Below are 19,858 nucleotides of genomic sequence, written 5' to 3' on the forward strand. Positions count from 1 at the left end.
GGGTATAAAGTAAATTTCAGTATTCCAACTTCATTGAGTAAAATTTTAAGAAAATAGGCCGGTTCATGGTGATATATTCGGTTTTAATAAGCGTACGGGTACGGCGTGAATTTAACTAATATTTCGTAGTCGAAGGGTTTTTTTCTTTTGTTGTGCCGGTGAACCGGGTTCACCGGGACAACTTTTGCATAAGAAAAACAATGCTTAGACACCCACTACACCCACTATATTCACACAACACTCGTACGCGAACGGGTCTATTTCAACTCTTAAAAATCATGCTGGAGGCTTCAGACTTTCTCAAAAAAATTCGAAGCGTTCCAATCGATTTGAAGGCTCAAAAATAGGATTCATAATAATTCAATAACAAATTTCAAGGTCACTTGGGCGAAATTTAAAATTTTTCCCATTGTTGGTCCAAAAATTTTCAAAAATTCACCCAACTTTTTCTAACAGTTGGGATACCTCCATTCTCTTGTTAGAAATTTCCTGTTATACAATGTATACGACTATGTACGTACTTCTTATGCACTCTTATTTTCAGCTTTTGTGCATTTTCTTTCAAGGTGAAGATCTGTTTTCTTCCCCTTAAAGAAAAAAATCGTCCATGTTAGATTGTATTCGCGTGTATTCTTTTATCACACAGGCGCATGAGGCGGATGAAACAATTTAAGGGATGTTTCCCTTAGGGCTTAGTTTATTACCTTCTCGCTTCCGGCTTAGGCATGCGTTTTTATATTAGTGCGTGTCCCGCATTCGTGTACCAAAATAGCTGCTACTGCTAGCGGTTCAAACAAAGTTGCATGTGTATTGTGTGGGAGATTTAGGTGCTCGTTGTCAGTCTACCAGAGTGTACGCATTCGAAAATACTCGTACTATAATTCATTCAAGGATTTCGAAAACTCGGTCAATCAAATTTCATATCTTTTTCAAAATAGTGAATAGTAGTACTGTTAGTTTTTTATAACAAATTACCATTTGGTATTTTTCTTGAAAAAAAAGAAGATAATCTCTGTTGTACTGATAGGAAGGAGAACTAGTTCACTAATGGCATGATGCACTAAACCTGATTGTGACGTAGCACTGTTTATGTTTTGTATTCGCGGTCGTGGGTTCGTACTTACCTCGTATACGTGTATCGTGTGTAAGAGTAGTGTACTTTACCTACATACTTTTTATTGCTGTGACCGCGATTGTTGTATTACTCATTATTATTGTGAGATTATGTGCCAAGTACACAGTGCGTTTTGTTTATCGTTGCATTGGCGATGCGTGTGCTCGTGTTGATACGACTGTATCCGAAGCATTGATTCGATCATTTCGTGAGAAGTTGTTGTGTTTTTTTTTTTTTTTTTTTTTTTTGATAAAACTCGAGTTTGATACGCGTGAATTGTTTTAGTAATACTGAACAATAGTTGAAATACATCTACGTGTGCTGTGTTGTGTCTACGGAAATGTAGCGTGGGAATATATTACCAGGATGTATACGTTTTAAATGCTGGGAATTTGATTAGAAAAAGGTAAGACGTTTTGATTATCTATTGATTTAGCTACTTAATAATTTTAGATAACGTATTAATCGATTGATAAGGTGTAGGTAGTATGAAAAATTTTATATTAATATCATCGTGCGTGTTTCGGAACCTTCCTATTGCAATATTGTATTTTTGGCTCTATGTACGAGTATTACCAAAGTGGGGTTCTCATGACAAAGAAGCTGCAAGCTGCAACATCTTGAAGTGGAATTATTTCTCAGAGAACAAGGCAAGGCGAACAAATGTAGGTGTTTCATAAACGACTTGATTTCGATCTCTTAGATGATCAAAATTTCCTGTAAGATTTGGAGGTACGACTTGAATTATTCAAGTGTAATTTGACGTAAATTTTGGAAAAGAAATCAAGTTTTTAAATTTCAACACATTTCATAGGTAGTGTTTCTAAGTCGTATTCACCTGAATGAAACACTATAATATGAACGTATCAATCACGTATGTCTGTACACCTATGACTTGACTAGTGATTAGTAAGCGTCACTCCAGGTGTTCTTCTCCCGCCCTCACCCTCCTGAATACCGTGAAATTCGTAGATCGATATTTTTATTCAAAGTTACGTCACGGTTCGTGACGATTGAAGCGAATACTGTGATATTCGCGCGAAAAAAATCCGATAAACAATCTTGGAATTTGTTACCAAGGTTACTTGGATTTTTTGTTAGGTATCTGGAAAAGTTTGGGTTTCGTTTTTTATTCCCTCGGAAGTGAAGATTTGATGTAGAGGCTCAAGTTGAGTATGGGTTTACCATTCTGAGTTAAATTCTTCAGAAAAAGTGTACTTATTGAGAGATGCATTCCAAATTAAATCATAATTTTTTTTTTCGATCATGATATAATTTTAATGCAATTAATGTTTACTTGCCAGTTCAAAGTATTGACAGTTGTTGAATTACACTCAGGAGGGAGTTACTCGTAAAATAATGTTTGAGTCGAATAAATCTACATCGAAAGAGTATTTATAGAAAAATATATGTACTTACCACGAACTGAAATTTCAGGTGCTAAAATGCATTTTTTGATATTTGGTAAATTTTTGAAAATATGTGGGCCAAAAATTAGGAGAAAACTAAATTCTACCAACTTTATCTTGAGAGTTGATATTTGAGATATGATCTATGTACTTTGAATGGAAACAGTTTCAAATCGCTTAGAGTAGTTCTGGAGCCTCCAGATTTTTGAAACTTTCCACCAAATGAAATGCGAACGTCGAAATTCACATGTGCACATAAATTTCAACATGCTGAGTCGACTGGAGATGATTTCAAGTCGTTGTGTAGCCTCGGTAAATTTTTAGGAAATTACAGTTTTCCAAAAAATATGTACTTCGAAATCTGAATTGCTGCTTGATAGTGACCCATTTTGACCCATTATATGTACAACTTTTTTCTCAAAATATCCAGCGATTTCATGATCGAAAATTTTGAAAATCCATTCTCAACTGGCAGGAATAGTAACTTATGTGAATTCGAAAAATTTACGTGTAATCGGCAAAAGGCTCAATAATATAAGCACCAAGCTCGAGTATTTGTGCTACCTAAATCTGATATGGACAGATTACAATACTTTTTTTTTTTTTGGAAAACTGGAATTTCCAGATAGTCGCTGGAAGCTCCAAAACTGCTGAAACTCCTCGCAATCTACTCGTATAATGTTGAAAATAGAAAATAAGTAGATATACTGAATTTAAGTTTTTTACGATGAGAAAACAGCAAATTTTTAAAATTTTCAGTTATGTGTAGGTACGAAATCGCTGGACAAAAAAATAGTTTCGTACTGGAGCACACCGATTTTGGAAAAATGGCACGTAATCGGTCAAGTGGGTCACCAATAAGTCCAATTTCGAGCATAAGCTGTAAATTTACTTTGGAAAAACAATACCATGATATTGGGGGGGGGGGGTGGAATGTTCAAAAAAATGCTGGAGGCTCATCCAATGTTGATATTAATCTGCAAAGTGAATTTTGACTTTCTAATATTTCATTTGATGAATTTTTGTGGAAATTTCAAGTTTTAAAAATCTACTGGAGGCTCCAGAACTGCTCAAAATGATTCGATACTACATATTTCCAATCGATTTTGCTGTTCTAGAATGGAGTGTACATATCCTGAATTTCAGCTTTTTAGGTAACTTTGATAAAATTTTGATATTGTCTCATTTTTGGGCCAAATTTGATTTTCAAAAATTTACCAAAAATCGAAAAATGCACTTTTAGCACCTGAAATTTTGGCCGATCAACTTTGTTCGGTTCAAAAATTTGTGTGTGAGTTGAAGAGCCGTGTTATTTTTCCATTTTTTAAATTCAACTTTGACATTTTACATTTAATCTTGTCTTATTTTGGAATTTTGAGTTGTTTTTTTTTCATTTTTTCTTATAGTTTTTTTTCAACAGAAAAGACTTGATTGGATCTAACCAGATCTGAACAGATCTAAATTATAGTTTTTAAAACGCACAAAGTTCTATGAAAAATTTTCGTAAATTATGATAACGAGTTATTTGGAATATTTGGTTGCTATTCATTGGGTTAGGTAGAATCCCTAAAACTGGTTATGAGGGCATTCGAATACTGCGAACTCGCTAAATGAAACCTGAAGACGTGATAAGGTACTACATACTTTTGGAAGCTGTATGATCTGATCTGAAAACTTATGAGTATTTGGCCTTTGGGTATTATAATTTATGATTCATATATTCACGAGAATATTGTTAGTTATGGATGTCTTGAAAATTATGTTTTTCTTCTAAGTATTATTAATTTGCCTCATAACTTCGCATGAATCCCCGAATCTTATTAATTTTGTTAATTTACTTTGATTTGATGATGCAAGTGTTCGTGTTTAATTTTACTCGCTACGTCTGACCAAATTACGTTAATTTAAAATAAAATTCGTGAACCATAATATGGTTTAGTGCAGCGCAGCTCAACTGCTCAAGTATACAGTACAAAACAAATAACAATTTCGTGAGTGCATTTTTCCCTCTAAATTTTAATGGTGATTTCTAGAATGGGATGTTTCGATTTTTTTCAGCATTTTGACTTTTGAGGACTATTTTCTTACTTTCAACCAATAAACCTATCAAGTAGGCATGCCGAACTTTTTGTTTGAGCGTGAGGGGGAGGGGGGGCAAAAGATTAATTGAAGAGTCATGTGCAATAAATTGTCGCGAATGCTATTTTCCGGTTGAAATTTTAATTTTAGAATAAATTAGTATCTTAATTTGACGTCTTTCTCTGATATTGAAAAAAATACGTTTTTTTTTCTTGTAGACATTGTTGAAAATTTGATCTTGAAACATTAATGTTTATAATTATGTATTAAAAATAGGAGTCTAAAAAATGATCTACAAATCTTTACCACATGGTACTACCTAATAATATTTTTTCAATTTTTTTCGTGTGAAATTGAGGTAGAAATCGTTATTTAGGAGATTAAAAAAATTTCCGTAATCGTGAATTTCATGATTTGGTTGCTAAAATTTATAAATCTTTTGTTTAAATGAATCCACATTACGTTCTTCTCTCTCTCTCTCAAAAGCAAAGCATGAAGAAAGAGAAAGAAAAATGGGAGTTTCCTTTTTATTAATATCTCATTAGGGAACCCCTCCTTCTCATGTTTTTCAATTTTAGATTCATTTTTCTTTTCTCCTGTTTGAGTCCATTTAGGTTTTTTTTGCTCATCAATGTGGAGTGACGCTGCACGTGTTTTGAGAAATTCCACACGAAATTTTCCCATAGCAAGAATCCCTAGGTATGCCTACTTAATCGACAGACAGCACGTATCCATCCGACCTAATTTTCAAATGATTACGATTCTCCTCTGTTGTTTGTAAACACGATCATCAAAATACGTTTGCTTTATACTTAATGGTTTGGTTCATTTTGTGTTCTAAAATAAACAAAACTAACGTAAACATTCATATTGCTGTATTTCAGATCGACGTAGATGATCTCATCTTCCAAGGCAGCTCTATAAAAAAACATCACGATGAATGAAAGACATCTAAAGTTCCATACAAATCCTCCTTCGTTATCGGAACTTGCTTCCATCACCGCAGCCATTGACTTTTGCCGGCATGAAGTGAGTGTTCGATGGGCAAGTGGGAGTATTAGTCAAGTATGCCAGCTGTTTATGGCTTTTCCTGGAAAGCACATCCCTTCGCTTCCGAGACGTATCAGAGAATTGATTCGATGTCATATTGAGCTGGTGCAGAGAGAAATTGAAACCTGGATTAATTATCAATGTGATCGGATTTTCGAGAGCAGATCGATGAAGGCGGCCGAGTTCCTGATCGAGTTCTTCGATCGTATTACGTGGTTTCAACCTGGTATCATCGACTACGAAAGGACTGCTGAAAATATGTTGGAGTGTGGTCGATTGACGGAGTTGGAGAAGTACTCGGTGGCGTGTACGTATTGCTTCGAAGAGGACGTGCTGAAATTACGAGAGCTGCTGAAAGAAGGTATATGTCGCCCCAACATAATTTTTATTCAACATTCGTTACTGTATTATTGGGAATATCGATTGATCGACAAGATTCCAGTCATACCTAACAATATTCCTGATTTCTTGGATACCAGCATCATGAATTGGCCGGCTGTCGACAACTGGCCAGCTATCCGGTACTTTTTTAATTATTTAGACGATCTCAACCAAACGTTCCAAGCTAAACAAATTATCGCTAGGTATATCGATGGTAAATTCACCCCTTTCATCTTGGCCGAATTGACTGAAGCGCAGTTTGAACACGTGGTCGCTGAAATGGGCAGCGTAATGATGCTGAGGATGATAAATAATCCGAAGCTGAACGATTACACGTTTCAGATTTGGTTACAAGTCAGGCATGTTATGAATCAAAGTCAATTTTTCGAGATGATTCGAGGTATTCTGAATTCCAGAATTAGGTACTCGGGCAACCTCACGAATGAGGAAACTGTGTTACGTATTCGTATATGGAGCACAGCCAATGGTGTTCAGAAAGAAACAGCGATAAGTGGCCTGATCGAAGAACGTACTCCTTTCGAGTATCGAGGATGCTTGAAAAGGTTACCTCGAGATCAGCGTTTCTTATTGAATATCTTGGCAGATGCCAGTTTTGAGCAGCGAAATTTTATATGGAGGCATAACTGGCTGAGTTTAATTTATGGCACGAATGTTCACTCATTGGAGCAACTGATGGGCTTGTGTTTGAAGAATGCAGAGGAAGTGGTCATGTTCAAGGAACAAGTTTTAATGAACTTTTCCAATATCGAAAAATACTGCTTGGAGTTAGCCGAAGAGAGATTGTTCGACGAATTAAACGAATTCTTGAGATTTTGCTGCTCGCCTCATCCAGAGCAAGTACCTCATTTTAAGAAACAAATCTTAGAATCTTGTTTTTTGGGCGAAAATTCCAAAATTAATTATCATCTTTTACGAGATCTCCATCAACTAGATAAGTTTATCGGAGAAACATTCCAAGATGATAATTTAGCTGCTAATTTTAAAAAACAGATGGTCGTGTTGCCCACTAATGTAGAATTCATCCAAAGCGTTGTTCTAAATGGAGATCTCCGTCTGGTGAAAAATCTATTTAGTTTGTTCCTTTCGACAGAGCCTGATTTAAAATGGATGAAATGCCAGTTCTTAGATCTCTGTCGTAGTTCGTTATCTAGCGATAATTTTACCAAGTTTGAAACTCGCGAGTGGCAAGATTTTATCGGTTGGTGTGCCGGAAACGAACAAAAAGTAAAAGAATTTAAACGATCGATACGTTTAGACGATGTTTTTGAGACCGTATTGACCAGATGTTTCGAATTCCAAAGTATTACCCATTGTTGTAGTGCTACAAAGTGCGATAACGATATGAGTTTTTATAATTTGCTGAATAATTTTTTACTGTGGTATTTCGGTTGTGTTGAGGAAATCAATAGGTTTAAGTTGAATAAGATCGGAAGATATGACGAAATAAGAATATTGACGAGAATTTTTGCTGAGGGAAGCGAGTGTTTTATTGATAGTTTGCTCCAGTGGTTTTTCAACTCCGATAATGAAGCAATAGAGAAATTTAAAACGACGTTTAAGAAATCGAGGAATTCATTTTATTATTGAGTTGTGACTTTTGTGTTAAGTTGGTAGCATGTACCAAAGATCAAAACTATGTTCTGCCTTTGCCTATCTAATTTACTCGGAATCGATGGGGTAACTGAACATCTCGTGCTTGTTCATTGTTCTTGACATCATAGGTACAGAAGTTTCAAAAGTTTTGAAAATTATTGAAAAAACTTACATATGTACAAGGCAGGTACATAGGTACCTATCTAAACAGTCTGAAAACTTTTTGTTACTAGATAAATCTAAATCGAAAGAACATGTGCAAGCACATCAACAGCCAAAATTTCAGCGATCAAAGTACATTTTTCGAATTTTTGTGAATTTTTAAACATCGAATTTGGGCTAAAAATGTACCAAAAAAATCAAAATTTCACCTAATTGACTTAGAGAGCTGAAATTTTGTTTGTACCCTATTTCTGATCCTAATTAAAACATGCTGAATCGAATAAAGGGCACATACAAAATTTCAGCTTTCTTGGTCAATTTTTCAAAATTTTGTTTTTTTTTGTAAAATTTTCAACTCAGATGTGATTTTCAAAAATTCACCAAAAATCAAAAAATGGTCTTTAGCTTCTGAAATTTTGTCTTGTGATGTATTTTTTGCGTGATCTTTCGTTTTAGCGGTGTTTGGTCCAGAAAAATTTTCGCTGTTGGGATACCTCTCTTGTTAATCCTGATTAATCCTTTATTTAATATGGGATTATTGTTCTCAGTAAATGTACATATTTTTCGATGATGTCATGGTATCATCTCCAAAATTGAAGGAGGTGATTAGTAATTTTTAGTAGGTACCTAACACTTCTGTCTCTTGCTCTTTCAGTTTTTTTTTGTGTTTTCGAATAGACAGAGGAGAAATGTAGGTACTGAATAAGACTGTGAGGTGCAATTTTAATCATATGTACCCTCATTTGTGAATTATACCTACGTGTTCATTTTATAAGATTTAAAAATATTTATGTTCATTTTTTAGATTATCTACTTTTCCATTTTATAATTACTTGTTGTAAGTATGTACTATGTACCTACATATCTATGTGAATACCTATCTAGGTATAATGTGAATTCGCGCAGTTCGTTTTTAGATTTTTTTGTTTTAATTTATCAAGCAACTGATTTATTTTAGTAGCATAAGTATTTATTTACGTCTTTGTTTTGATCACTTTCTACTCGTAGTTCAATTGGTTTACCTATACATGTTTTGATTTAATTACCTATTTTAAACTTTGACGTTCTCATATGTTGGAAACAAAATGCCAGACAGTAATATGTATTTCTCTCTCATATTTGATGTGATAATTTTTATTTTAAGTAGAAGAAATTTTATTTATTCTCACTAACTATGTAAACAAGTAATGACTTTATGTTGATCTCAAAAAATATAGACGCAATTTTCTGTATTTCTTCTTTTTTGTTGTTGTAATATTTCATATTGAGACGGGGTCAACTCGTATGCTTTTGGTTTTTTTTGTGTCGAGTGTTGAAAAGGAAACCCATAATTCTTTATCATCCATTGTCTTGAAATCGTTTGCGAAATACTTTTCAATATTCAATTGATTTCTTGCGGGAAATTCTACGTTTTTTGATTTAAAACATAAGTCATTTAGGACTTACATACCTATTTGTATTTTGTTCCTATTTTTCAATCTGGATCGAGATTTTTTTCAACATTTTTTTTTTTTAGGAATGGTGAAAAGGATGTTCTGCACAGGTAGGTACCTAACTTCGTTTTTATCAAACGTAATAAAATTTCTGATTTTTTTGATGAACTAAAATATCCCCTTTTTCCCAACCTGAGCAACTAGAAAATAGTGGTGGGAGCAATGTTGAAAAAAAAAATCAAAATTGAGATATTTGTAGCATGGCATGGCTAACAATTTAGAACCTATCAAACTCAACAAAGTCATCAAAACCAATTTTTCATTGTTTCTCCTTCTCTATAGTTCTTATAATGATGAACGAGAAGTAGGTATTCAAAACTGTACAATCGTTTTGATTTTCAACTTATCAGTTCCTCATAAATTTCATCATGTGAAAAGTGGTTCAAATTATTCGATCTAATCAAATTCTATATTTTATGGATTTTTTGTTTTTAGGTTACGATTGTTCTCTTCTGCATTTTGAATTGTGGTTTTTCAGTTTGAATTTTTTTCCAGTTCATCGTCAATAAATTCGGGTAAGTGATTTCAATAATAAAATGTCCAACAAGTAGACTACCTACTGTATGATCTACTGATAATGAACGAGTCCTGTATGCATGTAAGTAGTACTAAAATGAAAATCATAAAAGTGCTGAACAAAGTCTTGCATTTTTCAGCCAAAATTCTTTGAAAATTCATTTCTTCAACTTACGTCTACGGTTTACTGAATTTGAAAATGGCAAAATGGCAGTCTGATTTAATTTAATACCCGAAATAAATAACCAGAATTTGTATATTTTCTGTTGAAAAATCCGATTATGGCAGGCGAGGAGAGAAGATGAATCAGAAAAGCACAAATGTAGAGAGAGCATTTTTAAGGGCATTGTAATAAAATGAAAATTTCATTTTAATGAAAATACTGTGAGCAGACGTTCTCTAATTGGGCAATCTTTATCCGGAAAACAATGTACCTATCTTGCGATATACTTAACGGTCGCGGTGTAGATACATTACAAAAAATTTGTAGGTAGGGTTACTAGGGTGTATACCCCCCCCCCCCACACCCAAAAAATCAGAGTATTTTGTGCAAATTCAGCGAAGAGCTTCATATTGATTTGAAAAATACTCAAAGAAAATAATAAAATTTAGCTCCAGAGGTGCTTTTGAAGGGGAAATGTGAGCCTAGAAGAAGGGGTATTTTTGAAGTCCTGTTTTTTTCCTCTTACCCTTACACAGCCTGTTTTAAGTGAAAATAGTTCATTTTCGAGTGAAAGTGTTTGCGATTCTGCGTCGATCTATGCTATACCTACTTGAAAAAAACTTATTTTTGGATAAATTCGTATTTTGAACATTTTTTCTTCTCAATTTGTATTTCACATCAGTCACACCAAAATAACGAAAAATATCATTTCTGAAGCTGGGGAAAATTTTAGGACGCAGTGGTGTCAATTTTGTGTCAATTTTGCCAACATTAAAAAACTTAGAAAAATGACCAACAGTTTATGGAAATTTTTCAATTTCTCAAAGTTACTAAAATTTACCAAAAAATTGGCACCACGTGTTCTAAAAAATTCCCCTATTTTCAGAAATGATATACAAAATTTTGGCAGGTACCTCTACCTACTCCCTACATATTGTACGTGATTCGAAATATTTGGAAAACAAATTTTTCAAAATCGGCAATACTTATTATAGATCGACATAGAATCTCAAATACTTCCATCTGGGACTGGGTCACTTTTCTTAACACAGATTTGTGTTGAGGTTAGACCGCTAGAGTAAAAAAAACACGATTTTGTTTGAAAATTCCCCTTTTTGAAGACCTATTATAAGTGCGACATATAGCGAAGAAAAAATTTGTAAAACACGAAGACCACGAAGTTATCCAAAAAGAAGTGATTAGCAAATTTTCACTTGCTCAGTAGAACCCTGGAAGTAGGTAAACTTGGATTTTGATGGCAATCGCCAATCGTAGGTATAGGAGTCTTAACCAACCTATTGTTATTGTACGTAGTACGTAAGTACATTGGAATCAAAGAGGGAATTCTCGAAAGCAAATTAGAAAAATTCGTTATATTCTTTAGGTAGATATTTAGAATTTACTGAATTTAGACTTGATTTTGCGATGGACTGAAAGAGTTTGAGCGGGAGGGGGCTGAAAAGGTCATAAAAGTCAAAATAAGTATCGAATGATACTCGATAGGAAATCAATTGTACATAAAATCGTTACCTTATTTGGAAAAGGTCGTAATTACAAAAAAGTTTTTTTCGAGGAAAACGCATTTGAAGTTTTTAGAAAGCTATCTTACATTAATTATAGTCGAGTCACTTTCAGTACCTAATAAATTTTATCAACTTTGTGATCATTCTTGTATGGATTTCTGGAAGAAATGCATATTATTATGCTAGAGCGAATATTCAATTTTTTATTTGAGAAAATATGAAGGAGTATGCATGTACTTATAATACTCTTAGTAAGAAAAGGTCCTATTATGCGTACTCTACGTATGTAGTCTGTAGAGAAAAAATGAAAAATTAATGCTTAGTATTTTATTAAATTTATTACTTAAAACACCATTTCGAACAAAATTTTACATTTGTATGTAAAAAATATTGATAAAATATTATCTACAAGTTGAAAAAATAGAAAAAATGAGCTAAATAACGTTAAGTATCTGGTTCTTCAAACTCACCATTTCGGTTCGTTACCCAGTTCGCTTCATCTTTCACCAGCTTGCTGCTCGGTAGCTTTTCATAATAAGCCGAATACTTCTGAGGGATTATCTTATCATTGACCATATCCATTCTACATCCTTTTTTTTTTGGCAACTGAAATTGGCAGCTGTGCAGTGTGCATTGTATTTTGTATGTATGCTGTTTTCTTCAGAACAAAACGATCAGTAGTAGCTTCAGAATCACCAGATTTACATTTTCTACGAGGTGTCTGAGAAACATTCAGTTGCAAAAATTCACTTGTACTTGAAAAATACAAAATTTTCGGAGAGTCTTGAATAAACCGTAACCATTTAATCTTCAACCAATCAACGTTCTTATTTTCAACATCCTTTTTCAGATTAATCATGACTTTTTCAGTCGAAGCACGGATGTTATAAAAATCGGAGTAGCTGCTGAAAATTTTCATTTTTCACGATGAAGTGGGTGTTGGCAGCATTGATCAATGTGTTTTGATTTGGCGCAGCGCTGCCATCGCACATTTTGTCACGAAAATTCTCGCTAAGAATGCTCGACATTACTGGGAACCCTGTACCTATGCAAAAAGCAGCCTCTTAGATTGGAGCAATGCGAGTTGATTATGTAAAAACTATTTTTCGTGTTTTATTAACCTCTGAAAACGTTGTCTTCTTGTCTTGTCACACCGCTCACCCACCACATTGATCTAGGCGGCTGAAATCCGTCATGTAGTAATTAATTACATATGGAGGGTAGAATTTGTGTCTCTTGGAGGTTTAGATTTTTTAACCCTTTCTCATCCTTATGCAGCCTCGAAAATGTGGATTTTCGATTTTCACGTTTTTTCGATGGTTTTTGATTTTACATCGGGCCTGAAACCTTCCCAAATTGAATTGAAGCGTGGTTTTCCAAAACGCATTAAGTCCGTTTTTTTCAAAATTGATTTTTTCGCGCCATTTGGTTAGTGATGTCAGGACACATCATCTGAGACGCATACCTACCTAAAATACCTATTTTATCCATGTTCTTTCCAGCTTTTTGTGAAATTGTTGAAATGCGCTTGATTTTCCAAAACGCATTAAGTCCATGTTTTTTAACGCTTGTAGAATCGCTTGTTCCCATACGAACTGATTTTTAAAATTTTATAGTATGTTGTATATGTGCATCCTTAGGAAGTATCGCCACAAAAATTTTCAACCCCCTCCCCCATATTTACCCCTCAAAAATGACGTTTTCAGTTTTTTAACTTATTTTATGGTATTTAACAATGACGATTGCGAGGTACATTTTAGAAACAACTTTTTTGGACGTATTTTTGACCCCATACCTTTTTCGAAATTTTTGCGGTGGTGCGCCATGTTAGAAAATTGGGAAATGTGTGTGGGGGGGGGGGTGAAATGGGAATTTTGGGGAAAATGACTATTAACGAGTAGGGTGTCGTTTTCTTATGATTCGATATCGCTGAGCAGGAATATGACGTTAGATTTTGTTTTACACCCCCACAGCCCCTCCGGAGCCCTCAGCCCTCACCTCAATTTTCACTATTTTGGGAATGAAGTTACTTTGATGACGTTGGTGTCGTTGTCTTATAATTCGATACCATTGAGCACGAATATGGCGTCAAATTTTCTCCTACACTGAAACTGCCCCTCCGGAGCCCTCAGCCCCCTCCTGAATTTCTATTCATTTTTGAAATAAAGTTATGTACTTTGATGAATTTGGTGTCGTTTTCGTTGTTTTCTTATGATTCGATACTCACTCAGCCCTCTCTTAAATTTCCACCATTTTCAAAATTAAGCTGCTTTTACAACATGGAATCTTTTTCATACGAATTTCGCGCTCAGCAGTATCGAATCACAAGAAAACGACATCAATATCATCAACGTAATTCGAAAATATAAGGCAAAAACTTTCAAAAAATCACAATAGTGAAATACAAACATAATTTTTGATAAGAGGTTTTGAATTGAATGGTAATATGCAAGCTGGAAAAGAGAAAAGGCAGAAAAATGTACTTTTCGCGTGGTGTTTTTTTTTAATTCTTCAATTTGTGCACTCGCGATTGAAAATAAACAGTAATTAGTAGGAACCATTTTGTTGGAAATTGATTTTCCTACAAGATGGTACTTTCATTTTTATAATTATCTTATACTGTTACCTCATAATTTTCCTGAATGAATGCTCATTTTTCAACATAAAACGTCTAGTGGTTTTCCAAAATAACGCATTAAGTCCATGTTTTTCAACACTTGTTGAATCTCTTGTGCAACATTCAACTCAACACCGCGTGTTGGTTCATATCAAGCTATACCTAAACTTCAATGTTAGGTTGGTTGGATACTCAAAATAAGCCCTCTAATGAAATGGGAGTATGTTTTATGCTTTTTCTCGGAACTTACTTTTGGGACTTAATGCGTTTTGGAAAACCACGCTTCAATTGTAGAAGGAACGGGGAGAAGAGACACCATCGTTCTGATGAAATTTCTTAATTAGTTTACTGAACTTTGGAATGACTTTTTTCAGTATTGTATTTGTTGGGTGGGTAAATAAATATTTCCTGGAGATGAGCCTCAAAGAACCTAAGACTTTGAAATATTAGGTACCTATTGAAAATTTTGGGAAAGCGTAACACTTCTGAGTTCCGTGTTGTTGGAAAGGGAGTGAAAAATCTTCCGTCCAGCTCGAGACCGAAACGTCTTGACTCTTGAAAGGTTGAAACAGTCGTCAAATTCGTCATCAATAATTTGTATTAGGTACTTATTGCTAGGTCGTAAGTACGAATTTTTGTTTTTGATCAGAAAAAGAAACCATCCTTCTTGTAGGTAGAAGTAAATTTGCGTGGAATTCCGAATTGTACCCGCCTAAAGCAAAAACACGTACTTATGTAGTATGCTAGTATGTACTATGTAGCCTGTAGGTGGAATGATCAAAGGACAATTTTGGATCTCTTTTCTCTGGTAAACCTGTTTTTCCCTGATCGAGTTGTTGGCGAGCTGACAACGCTGTATGCTGTATGTATCGCTTCCTTTGTGTTGAGTTGAGGTTCAGGAATTTTCCGAGAATTCTCTTTGTTGATGGAAACGAATTTGGTGGTAGAGTTCTCTCGCCCTTCTCCGCTTCTTTGTTTCAAACCCTGTAATATCATCTTACATACACAGCTAAATTTCACACTCACACATATGTAGTAGTCTGCTGTGCGCACGCTATAGTGCGCAATTATTGTCTTTTTGGGGTCCGGTTCAAATACATCGTTTCCAGTTCGTCGTATCTTTCTACTTTTTCTTTTATTTTTCTATTTCTAGTTTCTTTGTCCTTGTCGATAGTATAGTCGAGTCGTATCTTTTGTGAGTCAGCGTATGCCTCTTGTCTTGTCTCCACTACACTCGCTTATCGCTTTGGTCGTGATGGTATGGTATTTCCTTTGTGTTCGAACCCGGCCGGTCGGGATATTGCGTTTTAGTTTTAGTTTAGTTCAGCTTCGCTTTATATGTAGTTGTAGTGTTCCTGTGTTCGCCTGATCGACGGTTAGTCGTTAGTAAGTCGTTAGTCTTTGTTCTTGAATTGGTGTGTTTAGTTTTGAGTAGCATCAAGTCGTCGCGTTTTGCAGTCTCAAGGTTGTAATTGCATCACCTTTCGAAAATCTGCTATTTCGCGTGTAATTTAGTCGCAATTACATTCGTGTGCCTGTTCTATCGTATATTTTTCGGTTTAATTTAAATAATCATCCCTTTCGGTATCTCGCCGCGGATCGGTAATCGAAGGAATAACTATTCAGAAACACCGTACCTCAAGATGGCCGCCCGCATCATCCGGTAAGGGTAATTTAGTTTTTACTGTGTTTTAACAGCTTATTAAATAGTTTCAAATAATATGAATTCTGCTACCTATAATACTCGCATTTTAGTACCTACCCATATTGTATTTCTAGAATATGTTTGGAATTTTACTTTCTGTTTGAGATCTATTTTGAAGGTGGGAGGTCCAATAGTCATGTGAAGTGAGGTCAGTGCCCTTGAAAATCACTCTAAACTAAACTGAAGTTTCGATTTTTTCATTTGCGAAATTCTGGGATTTTCTTTAATTAATGAAGTAGTAATTGGCTCCACAGCCGATTTTTTTTACTAGGCTGTTATGAGTGTTATGTAAATCTACCAGCTTTTCGAGTTGAATGATCATGCTATTTATAGTGTGCTAAAAATTTCAGTATTAGTGTTCATCACGTACTGTCGGTATCTCTGTTGGTACTTACTATATTGCATCCCTTATTTTTTAACCGATGTTTGAATGTATTTCGAAGTATTGGTTGTGGAAATTTTAAAACTAACTCAAAATCAGTTCTAACAAATTTTAAGCTAATATTTTCTAATTACCTATTCTTGGAACTGAGAAATGAGTAACAATTGACATGAGTGGGGTAAGATTGAATGAAAAAGATTACTTTCAACATCGTTCAATTGATTCATTATGTATAGAAAATTATTCATTTCATTTGAAATAATACTGCATAACTAATCGACATCAGAAGTAAAACTCCTTATTTTTTGGACACCCTGTACTCGTGGTTGTCGATAGAACGAAAAGAGCAGTTTGCAACTGGAACATTTACGAAATGCTGTAAAATTGCAGCATATTCATTCTTCTTTGAACTTATCTTGATCATTCTTTCTTTACTTTAAATGCTACATTACATTATAAAAATTCCATAAAACGCAAAAAAATTGATCAAACTGATACGTTTAAAGTACGATTACGCAACGTTTTAGTTTTTACGCTCTCCTGAACATTTTACGTTTTGGTCGATTTGGGGGGTTTCTTTATGGTAGGCGATGGTAGGTCACATTTAGTTTTTCTGCGATGAGCCTAATTCGGAAACTAAAGGTACCGGGGTGTAGGATTTTGGTAAATTCAATGTTTTGAACATGAATTCTGGCATAATTTTTTGAGTCGAACAATATAAGAGTTCTCTTACAAAATTGCTTATCTCTGAAACTAAAGGTGCTACGGGCAACAAGGCAAACTTTTGTCAATTTTGATTTTGAAGGTAAATTTTTGTGTAATTTTTCAAAACTACATGTTTTGCTCGTCTTGAAAAGTTACACTAGAATTTACTAACTACCTTCGAAATTGACAGAAGTTCAACTTTTTAAAATTCTGAAAAAACTTGCTACAAAAAAATTATTTTTTTTTTCAAAATATCATTGCCCCTTTTTGCCCTTAGCGTCATTAGTTTCAAAAATAGGCAATTTTGTCAGAGAACCTTTATCAGGTTCGTCTCCAAAAATTGTGTCAGAATTCTAGTTCAGAAATGAATTTCTGAAGATCCGTATACCCCTGTCCCTTCAATTTCTAGACCACGATCGGCTGAAATTCCTTCTGATCGGTGACTAATCACTTCTCTCCCTTCCCTCATTAAAAAATTTGCGATGAAAGAACGATGGATGGATGATTATGAATTATTGAAGACTCGGAAGTTTTCTTTTCTGGGATTGTGGCAACCTGGCAACTACTGTAGTCTAAAAATATTTCATCAGTGAGCCGAATCGTTACGAGTCTAGCCGAACGTTACCGATATTAGTGCTCGGCCGGCTTGTCTTCGTTGCTGTAGTGGAGTAGTGCCTCGCCTCGTGTTTGCATAATTCATTTCATCATTTCATTACGATTACGAATTGTGATCGCTTATCGTGTTTATTTTGTTCGTATGTTCGTAAGCTCAAAGCTGTGCAAGTCGAGTCGGATCATGAAATTTCGAACAATTATTGTTTGTGCGTTGTAGATTACTTGATGAATCTTTTTGTGCGTTATTCGAGTCCGGTTATTTGTGGTAAAGTGAAAACGTATTCGGTTATTTAAAGCTAATAAGTAGTAAATTGCGCGATGTAAATATTTCGTCATTCGTCATCCTTCGGTGCCGGTACTGCCGGTCAGTAAATTTCGTGTAGTTCGTGTTCGTGTTATCATTGCGTCTTCGAGCTGGTCAGCCGGTATTGTATGAAACTGGAAGTGTTTCGATTCGAATTTAGAGCGTAAGCCTGTGTCACACCAGTCCCTGTAATTATTCGACGAAATTCCAGAACTGACTTTTCCTCGATCGGTGAGTTTTTTTACCATTCATTTTTATTAGTTTTAGTATTGGTATTGCTGTAGAAATTAATGTTGTTTGCTTTGGTGTGTATTGCATGCTAGAACACAAATGTAGATAATAGTATCCCAAACAAAAGAACATCTGCAAGAACTACATCTTCCTCTGATGAAGCTATTCACACTGTTCCAAAAATAGTACTAGTAATATTGTTCGAGTGAACGCTGATAAGATTTTTCTCCGTATTTTGAAACTGAAACGTATTGTACGTACGGTTTCAACTTGTATACATATGTGCTTATGGGAAGCCAGCGAGTGGCGGCAGCATGTAACATTTTATGAGGTTTCAGTTTCCAACTGGCTACACTCCCTTATCACTTTTGAGAGAATTGTTAGTCTCGCTTTCTGCCACTAGTCGGAAATAGGCATATCAGACTCACGAAAGCATTGTCTAAATTTGCATCTAGCTATAATGTAGCTCACCGATTTTGTGTTGTGTGAGTTTAGAAATGAGGTAAATAAGGCTACCTGGAAAAAAAAATCTTGCCTTGCATAATTTTTTGAAAAATTCTAATGAGAGTCAGAATGGTATCTCAAGTCCACTAAATTTAAAAAATATGTGCTGCATAGAGCTTTGGCATCACCTGGATTACTAATTAGGTAGTTGGCCATGTGGCCCCAGTAACCATTACAATATCACCAGCTCGAAACTAAAATGAATACGTTGGTTATTATTTTTCAAGTTTTCAGGAGTCCAATACAATGTAAGGATTTTGTCGCAATTTTTTAGAATTTCTTGAAAGTCAGATCAAATATTGCAAAATCAAATAATAAAACCTTTAAACATTGTAAATTAATCCATTTGTTTAAAATTTTTTAAAAGTTTGATATACAGATTATTAAAATAGCAGAGAAATACAGAGTGGCCAAAAAGTTGATTTTCACATTTCGAAAAGTTTTAGATTTTTCAAAAAAAAAAAAAAAAAAAAAAAAAAAATAATGACATTATAACGATTGGAAATTTAATTCTCTAGAATTTTGATTACATCGTGAAGCATGTGGAGTTAATAATACTTACTTCATGAGTACCAGATGGCAGATAGATAACGCTGAAAATTCTCAACGAATAAGATATTCAATATCGTGGAGCATAATATCATATTGTAGAGTAATGCTTTCGGAGTAACAGATATGCTGCTACCTACGGAGTACATAGATAAAAGATTTACTCAAAGTCCAAAACACGAACCCTCATGTTTAGATAATTCACATCATTTCATAACGGCTAATGTTACGATTCAAAATCCAACATTGCTATTAATAATAATAATTAAGTAAGCTAACGGCGAAAAAAATGAACTACTGAACAGTCTGTATCATTGATAATGTTCATACAATCACATTGTACGCTACGGTAATGTGCGAATGAGTCATCATACTTGATAGATAGGAGCTCACATCGAACTATGTACCTGACGCATCATTATGTTCTGTTCATCCACTAGTTTTCAAGGTCAGCATTTTAGTACCGAGGGTTAACTTTTTCGTGAATGAATTCGCCACGAAATAAAAATGGAAACAAAAAATTATATTCCCTCATCCCTCTACGAATACCACATAATAAAGAAACAAAAAAATCAGATACATATAGCGCATTAACACACAAATTTATTGTTTAAAAATGAATACAAAGGAAAATTAACATTAGTCTAGGAGCATGAAATTAAAAAAATGAAAACAAAAAAATGAAAAATTCACATAGCACATTCACAGTTTTCAAACAGTTACTTAAAAAAATAGAAACAAA

The 19,858-nt window shown here is 34.5% G+C and overlaps 3 protein-coding genes across 5 annotated transcripts in view; all 3 read left to right on the plus strand.

The window, feature by feature from the left end:
• The first annotated feature begins 1,024 nt into the window (after positions 1-1,024).
• On the plus strand, positions 1,025-9,041 carry LOC135843044 (uncharacterized). The gene is made up of 2 exons (XM_065360778.1): positions 1,025-1,520; positions 5,487-9,041. The coding sequence occupies exon 2, from the start codon at positions 5,539-5,541 to the stop codon at positions 7,639-7,641; it is 2,103 nt and encodes a 700-aa protein (XP_065216850.1). The 5' UTR covers positions 1,025-1,520; positions 5,487-5,538; the 3' UTR covers positions 7,642-9,041.
• Positions 9,042-14,851: 5,810 nt separating this feature from the next.
• LOC135843470 (uncharacterized) overlaps positions 14,852-19,858 on the plus strand; it is a 39,334-nt gene continuing 34,327 nt past the window's right edge. The window contains exon 1 of one of the 3 annotated variants that reach the window (XM_065361382.1): positions 14,852-15,784. The gene's annotated coding sequence lies outside the window, so the exon portion shown is untranslated. The remainder of the gene's footprint in view (positions 15,785-19,858) is intronic. The other 2 variants (XM_065361380.1, XM_065361381.1) reach the window with 2 other exon arrangements.
• The window catches only part of LOC135843469 (uncharacterized), a 56,591-nt gene continuing 53,935 nt past the window's right edge, over positions 17,203-19,858 (plus strand). Inside the window, exon 1 of the mRNA XM_065361379.1 lies at positions 17,203-18,063. The gene's annotated coding sequence lies outside the window, so the exon portion shown is untranslated. The remainder of the gene's footprint in view (positions 18,064-19,858) is intronic.

Source organism: Planococcus citri, chromosome 4 (assembly GCF_950023065.1).
Source record: "Planococcus citri chromosome 4, ihPlaCitr1.1, whole genome shotgun sequence".
Taxonomy (NCBI): Eukaryota; Metazoa; Arthropoda; class Insecta; order Hemiptera; family Pseudococcidae; genus Planococcus; species Planococcus citri.